General features: G+C 40.8%; 1 protein-coding gene across 1 annotated transcript in view; it reads left to right on the top strand.

Annotated features, from left to right (window-relative positions):
* Window positions 1–3,038: 3,038 nt before the first annotated feature.
* Window positions 3,039–10,872, top strand: part of LOC132094985 (NALCN channel auxiliary factor 1-like) — a 149,257-nt gene continuing 141,423 nt past the window's right edge. Inside the window, exon 1 of the mRNA XM_059499693.1 lies at window positions 3,039–5,163. Coding sequence (XP_059355676.1) covers window positions 4,525–5,163 — 639 coding nt within the window. The 5' untranslated portion in view covers window positions 3,039–4,524. The remainder of the gene's footprint in view (window positions 5,164–10,872) is intronic.

The following is a 10,872-nucleotide window of genomic DNA, read 5'->3' as shown; positions in this document are numbered from 1 at the left end:
CGGGAGCCAGACCAGGAAAAGCTAAATTGTATGTGTCCAGTGCGAGCACTGGGCGCATACGTCCACAGAGCTGCCCTGTGGGAAAATCCGACCAATTACTTGTTTGCCACGGTCCTCCTAAAAAGGGTTCTCCTGCCGCCAAGCAGACCTTCGAGGCTATCAATAGTCGAGGCTATCAACGTCTCCTATGAGTCCTCTGGTCTTCCCCTTCCATTGGGAGCCAAGGCTCACTCTACTCGGGGTATGGGGGCCTCTAAGGCCTTCTCAGCAGGTGTGTCCCTCTTAGACATCTGCAACGCTGCGGGGTGGTCCACTCCCTCTACATTTGTCAGATTTTATGACCTTGACATGCGAGCCACTCCGGGCTCTTCTGTTCTCTCGCATTAGCTGTGCTCTTTGGATACACACTAGGCAGGGATTTGGAAGTCTGGCAGCGTGGGCACATCGTTCCCCAAAGCGCTTGACGCAGCTCGAGTTCCTGAAAAGGAACGTCTCAAGTTTACGAATGTAACCCTGGTTCCTTGAAGGAACGAGACACTGCATCGCAGAGCCATACTCACCGTACCCCTGCCGGCGCTTGCTTCCCTACTTGAAGCTGAAGCCAGCTGCACGGCACGTGCTTTTATAGCTTCCTGGTCACTACGTCACCCCGCCCGTGATGTCACGCCCCTCCGTTGGACAGATTGCACACGATATTCAGAGTCGGTCTCGTTAGGGACGGTCCCCAAAGCACTTGACACAGCGTCTCGTTCCTTCAAGGAACCAGGGTTACATTCGTAACCTTGAGACGTTTTAAGAGAATTTCATTTTTGGTAAGCTATCCCTTTAAGGAAAACAGATCAATGCCTTTGCTGTGGTCTAGTAAGTTGTTAGAGATGCTTGGCCATATTTCATTCTCTTTGGGCAGGAATCAAGCTCTTGGCAGAGACTGCCTGCAGGTGAAGTCATCTCTTTCGCTTAATATCTCTGACTACCATTTATTCCACTACAAATGTCCCAAACACACAGTCCACAGGACTACAGGATCATTGGTTCTGTTTGACAAATGATAAAACTACTGTATATGTACCCTTAGGGTGTTCTGTCAGGTCTTATAGGTTACTCTGTTGCTATGACGATGGGAGGCGAACCTGAGGTCATCTGAAAAAAATAATAACAATAATGCAGCAAATGAATAGTTGCTTGAAAGAGGGGTGTTTCTTGGGATCATTACATTGATTTCCTATATTAAAGTTTGACAGGGAACGAGTAACTGGTGACAGATGGGTAAGGGGGAATGGCCCTCCCCCTTCCCAGCACGTCACCGTGTGGGATCCAGCAGTGAACCAGCCGGCTCTCTAGAGTATGTTTGTTTGAAGGGGGCTCATTGAGCTGTTATGTCATTAGATTTTACTGCCCACTGGACAGATAACATTGCCATAACTTATTGATTGGCTGACAGCAAGACCAAACCCTTGGTGTAATGATAAGTCCATAAACACCATCATAATGAAGATGAGCTCTACAGGTGCTACTCATCGTCTTGATTTTAATGCAGACACTGTGCTCAATTTTCACCCCGGTTCATCTCGCAATTCATAATTTAGATCTCTTAATGAGTGTACTGAAAGTTTTGTGCGAGAACACTGAAAATATTCTAGAAGACGAACAGGCAAATTTTCCACAGAATAGATGAGATTCTAGCCTTAGGGAGACACTAAAAATTTGGAAAACAAGGGACCACTAACTTGTGTTTTTATTTTATTTTTTGTCACAAGTGATGTATAATTAAAATATATTTACAGCAGAGATGTTCCTTCAAGGAAATGTCTATGTGTTCCTGTAGGCTGGGCCTTTTCATTCCTTTTCTGTCCATGAAATATTACGATGGGAGAGGTTGAGTTCTGTTCAGATCCGCAGCAGATGATCAGTCTTGGCACTGTTAATCCTCATTATTTCCATGTGAATCTTTGATTTCCTCTTGCTCTGCCATCTGATTTTCTCTAATGAGTGATAAGCACTTCCTCTAAAATCTTTAACCCGGGAAGGGTTCATCAGTAATATAATCTAGCCATTATGAGAGCTGTGATGACAATAGCAAGTGCAACAACATCCAAACAAATCTTTTTGTGTCTTCCCTAACTGCATTTATGTTCAATGGAGTACAATGGACCGAAAGGCTTCCAGGGGCTGTTTTTTTTTTCTCTCGATAAAAAAAACTAAATAGCAACAAAACCACCACAGCACTTTGCTCAACACATGTGCAGTGTGAAACTGATGTGAACCATGAGAATATCTAATAATTAAAATGTTGCAGATTGTAACTAATAAGAAATTAACGTATATCTTATATAATAACAGATATTTTCAAGATGCAGAGAGAGAGAGAGAGAGAGAGAGTATATTATATTTGCGTATTGCGGTTAATTGTTAAGCTAACGCAAGTCTAAAAATGTCTTTCTAAGAAAAGTTATTGCTGACAGAAAAGTCTGGAAAGCATCTGGTTAGAAAAATGTGATGTATAGGACCTTCTATTGACTCTACTGTATGTCAGTTGCCTCACAGCCTAATTTTTACTGATAGAAAGGCAAAACATGGTGTCTCCAGGCTAAAGTCTGTAACCCCGGGGGCTTTTGCCTCAGGCTTTGGGGTATTTTAACCTCATAGCTCTGTTATATTTACATTTATATATATATATATATATATATATATATATATATATATATATATATATATATATATATATAAAATCAAACTCCTTCTGACATTTTATTTTTCATTAATGTATGCTCCTCATTTAATAAAATATTTTATAGATGAAATCTGTTTTCAGGTATAATCTTGTGCTGTCCTTAGCGCAGTTATCCAAATGACAAATGATGCCCATATAAATAAAAAAATTTATATAAATAAATAAAAACACTTGACATTTCTGTGACATGTAAATCTATAATAAAGTGATAAATAATGATAACCTTATGGTAACCATAGAAACAGTACAGTACACTGCTGGAACATTTTAGAATCATCATTTTATAGAATGCTGACAAAACATTAATGCTTATCATGTATCACTTTATTTATTACACATTGATTTAGAATATTGGGGCATTAAGTTATTAAGGGGACATGCTCCAAAATTTGAACTCTTTTGCTTTATAAATATTAATTTATGTTAAATAATAATATGAGTTAATATTCTACTATATTTGTTAACTATATTAATAATACCAATGCAATCAAATAAACATTTTATTTTGGTATCAGGAAGTTTTGTCTATGGGGTGCAATTTTAAGGAAAGGACTACATACTTGGTAGGCTACTCCAAGCAATAGAATCTAACAGTGTTTTGGTGAGTTAAAGTGTGTAAATGGGGAAAAACACTTATTTACATGACAGCTTCTGCTCTTTCCTCACGTTCAGCACCCAAATACAGGCAGAAAAGTGGAAGCCAAGCGCGTGGTGATTGTGCAATGCGTGCACACTTTGTTTGCTTTCAAATGCAATCAAACCGGGCCATGCCGCACAATGTTGGACTGTTAGAGGACAAATATACAGTATCTGTCTCTCTCTCAGTCTCTCTTTCTCTCCCTCTCTCTCGTACACACACAGACACACTCTCTCCTCACGTTTCCGCGCTTGCTTTCCAACGTGCTGCTTTGACGCCCAGTTGTCTCTCCTGTGCCCGGCTCCTTACACACAGTTACACGCTGCATACTAATAAACTTCAGCCTGAACTGGATGAACGAGACATACAAATGTCGTTTCATCTCGTTTACGCAACATATTGTGGTGTCCTTTTCCTCCCGTCTTTGCGCATTTAAAGGACATTACGCACCGCCAAAACGCAGTTATTTAACGCCATTGCGTCTTTAAACGTCCACACTGCGTATTTTATTCTGCTCGGAGCTTGTAATACGGATTGCTTTTGACGGAAACGTGACTGGAACCTGAAGATGAGTGGACTATGAATGTGGACAAGAGGAAGGACAAGGGGGTGGACGGCTTTGAATTCTAAACACGTACTGGGAAATGTGCATTTATTATGGGTGATCTCTCATATTGACACGTCCAGTGAGTGTGTGAGTGCGTGTGCGCGCGCACGCGGATATCCATCTCCTGTAGTCTGTAGATCTGTGTTACTGCGCTAGGATGGAGATGACGCAAATGACCCAGCTCCCCAAAAAGTGTTTCAAGACGAACATGGCGGCAACTTAACACAGGACCCAAGATGATGATGATGAACAGCAGAAAAGATCGAAGGCAGTCCGCCCAGATAGGGAAAGAGCAGCTCGTTCAGCATCTCGCCTTCCCTTGAGGAGATACGGGAACAGAGGAGGCATGTTGTCACACAGAAAGCGCTTTTTCTCCGGCGAGCCATGCCAATAACGGAGATATGACCGCGCGTGGCTTCATCTAGCCCAGAGAGTCGGATACAGCTGCCGGGAGCGCTGTTGAACGGGAAGAAAACATTTCAAATCAATGCATTTTGTGGCAGAGGAGCCGTCACGGTGGAGTCGGCCAGTGCTGCTCTTTCCTGAAATATGACCAGGGGTGCTTGGACGTGTCGGCAGCAAGATGAAAGCTTAAAAATCTGCTTCGCACCCCGAGAGGACGAAAAGCCATTATTTACCGATTCGGAAAGGGCCCAGAGATGGCGACTGTCCTTAGCCTCTCTTTTGTTTATCACCGTTTTGCTCTCTGATCATCTGTGGTTCTGCGCCGAGGCGAAACTGACGAGGACGCGAGACAAACGGCTGGAGCACACGAACCATATACTTTCATCCAGCCATCAGAGAGAGCAGAGTCTTATTTTTATAGGCAATTCTACCAAACCTCTGTGGAGACTTGAAACTTGTCATCCTGACAGCTTCTCCAAAAACTGCTTGACTTTTGACGAGGCGGAAGCCGTATGCTCGGGCCTCTCCGAGTGGAACCTGAGCGATTTCTATCTTTCTTTTTGTAACTCCTACTCGCTTTTGGATTTGTTTCACGGGTTTACGAGTCCGGACAATTTGACATGTAGTCTGGACATGGCTAATGCGTCGGGATGCAGCCAGTGCGTCCAGGCTTACCAACGCTTCGACCGACGAGCTCAGGGGAAATACCGAGAGTTTGAGCTTTTGGTTCAGAAATATGAAACGGATGTATATTCGATGCGGACGTGTATGGAAGAGTGCACGGTAGGCGTACGCTGCCTTTCCTATGGTGTTGGTTTGTTTGTTGACGGCTTCTAACAGAAGCTCGTCAGGTATGCTGTCACATTTCTTTCACGTTAAGCATATGAAAAAAAGCTCTTACATGTGTACGGTCCGCTGTTTTGTCATCTGCGCGCGAGAACGTGCGCGGATACACTGTGCGCGCGCACTTGTGGATTAACTGGAGGCAGAGGCGCTGCACAAGATCCCGGGCCCTTGCCTGGATCTTGTTTTTAGGACTAGGCAGTCCTAATGCCCCCCCCCCCCTGAAAATATATATTCCAGACTTTTCAAGGGCCCTCTCTTCCTTTGGGGCCCTGGTAATCAGTACTGGTTTTACCCCCAGTCCGGCGCCCCTGACTGGAGGTGGATTTTTTTGGGCACCTTCAATGCACAAGTTTGGGGTAAATGGAAAGGAGCTTATTTGAACCTCCAGCAATATGTCTTTACCGTGGGGTGTGTTCAGATGATTCCTAAATATTATTCAAATCCACTAAAGCCTACCTATTCATGACACAAATGAGAATTGATGGGCAAGCTACACAAAAAGGCAGCTCGAAGAAAACATCTCAACTAAACTCAAAGCTCCCAGTTTAGCTAGATGTTTCAGCATTTTTATAAATATGCAAAATAAAAAAGTCAGATATTATTTGGTTAATTAATATATATAAAATCATCAGTTTGGTATACTATATTGCTAGTTATTGTGAGTGTGCACAAGTGACAGCACTAGCTGAAACAGGCAAATGTGGGAATACGTTGGTCAAGTATCAAATGGTAGTTCTGTGGTATCTTATATATAGTGACATCACTATATATAATGATAGCTTTATTCATTTGCTGTGAAGTGTCATGTAAATACAATGGTACTTAAAATAATAACATGGTGAATGTCCATGGTAATGTAGTGGTTCTTTTTGGTACCGTGCAGTTTAAAGTGTTTTGTGTGATGTTCTCTGCTAACTCAGAGTAGAATTGGGAATTGGTTTTAGGCACCTTTCAGATAGCAATGCAAAAAGACCTGCTTAAAGCAGCAAACCTTCTTAGGTTTGTTTAAGATGTTTTTATCCACAGGGACTCCTTTCAAAGATGGCAATTACCTCAGTGTGGAAGGATGAATCTGAGGGCATGTCCTCTTATTTGAAACAGTCTGAGATTTATGGTCCTAGGTGTCCTGCGATCTAGGAGGAGATAGGAAATCACAAAGATTGTGTGTGAGAGCGAGTGAGAGAGAGGTGGCGCAGTGCTTTATGGAATTTCAATAACGTTAATAGTGCAGCAGTGATTTTTCTGCGTAATCCCCGGAAGGCTATTCTGTTCCAGTCATTGTTCAGGTTTTTTCTCTATTCCTCTTCAGTCATGGTGATGAATCATGTTGCTGTTGCACATGCATGAAATAGGACTGTTGCTTTTAGTCTGTACCTTAACAGAGCATTAGACTACTGAGCAGCATATGAAACATGTGAACAGCATATGAAACATGCCATTCCCAAACAATAACATTTTTATATAGTTCACATAGTTCATATTTCTTGTGATGTGCGATGAGAAAACAAGGGCAAAATGTCCTGCCAAACGGACAGCAGGACACTTTGTAACATACATTACCCACTACTGTACAGGGTTTCAGTGGGTGTGCAGCAGATTGTTGCCTCTCTTTCGTTTTGTTTGTTTGTTTGTTTTCTCTCTGTCTCTCTTGCTTCCTATATGCATTTGTTTATCTTCAGGTTTACATTTGAGAGTGATTTGGTACCTGTCCATGGTGCTGAAACAAGCACAAAATACATACTGGTACTAGTATTTCCAGAATAAGACACACTGACAATGCAGAACAAAAACAATCCGTATTTCTGCTCATTTTCTCCCTATCAACAGTCTTAAATATATAATTAAAGCTGTATTCAGTTCTAGGTGTTGCAAAGTTCTATAACATTTTATTAACATTTTTTTTAAAAGTGATGTGACATACAGCCAGGTATGGTGACCCATACTCAGAATTAATTTGTCCTCCTCCTTTTCATCATCTAATCAGTGAGTGGAATGCAGACTAGAAAGTGTTGGAAGTATCACGCAGTCATAATGAAATAAAAAACTGAATTTGGGGGAGTTGGCAGCCTTTTAACATAATCTAAATTGCAAATCTATTCTTATGTTCGTGTGACCTTTGCACAAGCACTGCTCTTTGTGTTTGAATTGTGGAACATCAGTTTAATGACCCCTGTGCTTCATGAAGTGAAATTATATTTCGGGGGAAACAATCATGTCTCTCTTTGTCTCTTTTTTTCTCTTTTTAAAAACATCTTTCCCTCATCTTCTCCCTCTCCCTGTGTGTTTGCTCGCCTCCTCACCTTTGTGGCCTGCACATTGTTGCACACAAGTGGAGAGATAATGACATTTTTGGCGAGATGCTGCCCTCTTGACAGCACGACAGTGAGACTTTGTAAGGGCACTTTATTCACTGTCTAAGCCATGGTGACTGCAGAGGGAGCAGAATCCGGCCCTCTGCATCCTCTTCCCCGGAGCATTAAATATGTATGGGACTAAAGAGCCATGGACCTGCCGGATCTCTGTTTGAAAGGAAAATTAATGAGACGGAAAGACAGCGATTTCCACCGTGCTGCCCCGTGTTCACATCCGGGAACAGGCACTTTTGGCGCTGAATATCAGTGGTGATTAACATACAGAGGGCGGGTTCGCATCTTGTAGAGATCCATCATAGAAACATGAAGAGATCTTGAAGGTGAAGTGTGTCATTTCTGTGGTGCTTGCAACACTGAATGGAATGGTGAAATTGTGATTGTTTTCAAGCTGGTTTTCTGAACACTCTCCCGTCACCCACCACAATTATATAGTCCCACTTCAAATTGCAATTTTGCTTTGTGAGGCTGGTTGTGAAGATGAAATGAACGTAGTAAGGTTTTGACTGATGAGCTGTTTACATTTCAGGGGATTCAAACTACTTACAGTTGACTCTATTTATTATAGTGGGATATTAAAAGTCACTGAAAAAAAAAGGAGTTGGATTTACTTTGAAGCCGTTTTCACTTAGAAATTGCTGTAGTAAATTCACAAATAATAGCAAAGAAGAGGCAAGTAACACCTGCAATTAAATGTGAAATATTGAAGCAGAAAGGTAGTAAAATTTTATTTTCTTGTTAATTTTGCTTGTGTATGTAAACAGTAGCAATTTTTTTTTACCATTTATTTAAATTAAAACATATATTTCATTAACTGATATAATGTTAATGACAACCACCATAAAACCCTTCATAACTAATAAAAAAGAAGAAGAAACATAATTATTGACATAACAAAAAAATTAAATAACAAAAAATAAAATCTTAAAGGGAATTCTGGAAACTTGGTATTGCTTAGTATAAAAACCGGTAACATTTATCTACATATAAATTTGAATCTTTACACATTAATAAGATTACCCAGAGCATGTGAGTTTTGCATTCGTGTGGTTATACCCTTTTTCCTGCTAGATGCGAGATACATTTTATGAAAATGTGATGAAACATATTGATGAATCATGATTCGGGTCCTTTTTCATTGCAAATACATGGAACCAAGTCTTCAGATTGTCTGTTTTTATGTTTCACAGAAGAACAAAAGCTCTGGAAGGAAATAAGAAAAAAAAAGAGAAAAATAGAAAAACTATTTTCTCTTTTGGATTAACTATTCCAAACATGAGCAATTCATCCACAATCCACATGAGAAATCTCCTCTCCACTGTACAGGCACATTCAAGCATTATTACTATTATGGAAATGTTTCTTAACCTCACCTACCCATACACCAACTCGCCCACCCACACTAGATGAACCCGAAGTAGAGAAAGAAACTGGCAAGTGTGACTGTTTACTCTCCTCAGGTAGAGAATAATCCACCTGCATCTAGGCACGGAAGCCTAGCACATGGCCATAAACAACAGTAACCAGACCTTTCATTTAGCCCTGCCACTGCCAGAGCAGCAGGTACCTCTTTAATCCTTTCCAACTAGAACGGTCTCCAAATCGTTGAAATCAATGCTTCCTGCTCGAGTCCTCTTTAACCTTTCCTGGAAGGGCAGATGGTGAAAGGAGGGCTGGCGGGTGAGGCCTCTTTGGCTTAGAGGCTCATATGCCACTCCATGTCCCTGGAGTTGGCTTATCGTCCTCAGCCCTGGGGCCTTTTTGACATGGCACAGAGGCTCAGCGGAAAGCCAGAGGACAAAGCCAAGGATCACGACCCTATTCTACTGCCATTGCATGGGCCAGAGATGCGCTCGTGGCCTGTAGGGCACTCGTGTGATCATTGTTTTCCCATGTCTGGAACACTTGTAAAACCACAAGCAATTACTGTCAGCTCTGTGCACACATGGGCGTATTTACCAATGTGAATTCCCATTTAGAGACGAGACAGATATGAAATTGAAGATAAATGAAGTTGGATGTGGGAAGTGTCTTTCTCTGTTGGAGCGAATGGTCATAAAGCGAAGGCATTCGTTCTTGTTTCATAATGAGGAGCTCAATGAGGAAACAAGTTCAAATGTGTGTGAACTGCGGAGATATTAAACCAGTGGTTCTCAACCTTTTTGACTCCAAGGCCCCTCATTGTCCGAGACAATAATCAAAGGCCTGAATCTAGACTGTGATATTGGTACTTCTGGTGTAATGACAAAACTGCTGGTGGTCAAACCAGCGTGAAATTGTTTAAATAATGAAATAAACTCATTATAAACAATTAATTAAATTCCAAAATCCTTCGCTTAAAGAATAATTAATTTGTGTTTTTCAGCTGTGTATCATTTGTGATGTTAAGAAGTTTTTCTTTTAAATAGTTTTTATTCACAGTTAGCAATTTATGTTCACTATAGAAATGACTTCTTAAAATTTTATTAGCTGCCATGACTTTTCCAGGTCTAGAAATCACACTTTTAAAATTCCGTATCTAGGTTTTACAAGACAACAAGAAGCCTGGTTCTAAAATCATAATGATAGATTTAAGAGAATAAATTAAAGAGGTGGTTGATTGTGATTTCACTGAAGTTAGTTAGTGTGTAATATTGCTGTTTGAGCATAAAAAATATCTGCAAAGTTACAACAATATAACTTTGCAGGTATTGTTTATGCTCAAACAGCAATATTAAACACTAACTAGCTTCAGACAAAGATACTGTCTTTTAAAGTTATGGCAGTTTAATGCCTGCCTACAATGAGTTACTTCCCAGATCGGGGACATCACAAACCCTGAAATTTACATAAAGCCTACCCCAGGAAACAAGCAGCTAAGGGGGATTTACTACTTTAGAGAAGAGGAAGAGTTGTTGCCATGCCCTCAAATCTAGGGGTGTAGGAAAAAAAATCTATTCATATATGAATCGCGATTCTGTCTTCTAACAATTCTAATGGATTCACAAGTTTAAAAATCAATGTTCTAAAGCATTGGTTCTTAATCCTGTTCCTAGCATCCCCTGCTCTGCACACGCTCTGTTCTGCATCTCTCTCTCTCGTCAATTCGTCAATGAACTGTATTCCAGCTGTACACTTTGTGTATAGAAAGACAGATATTTTTCACATAGTTACAGGAAGTTTTAAAAATGTGCAATACTTGCTGGAGCACTGAAGATAGCAATGTGCTGAAACGTTTGCTGGTGTCCATTCTGTCTTTAACCCACATGCACTTTGCACTTTGCATTTGAAAAATAAA

The sequence above is a fragment of the Carassius carassius genome, chromosome 19 (assembly GCF_963082965.1).
Source record: "Carassius carassius chromosome 19, fCarCar2.1, whole genome shotgun sequence".
In the NCBI taxonomy this organism is placed as follows: domain Eukaryota; kingdom Metazoa; phylum Chordata; class Actinopteri; order Cypriniformes; family Cyprinidae; genus Carassius; species Carassius carassius.
Note: the sequence above shows the minus strand (reverse complement) of the source record. Positions and strands in the feature narration are given on the sequence as shown.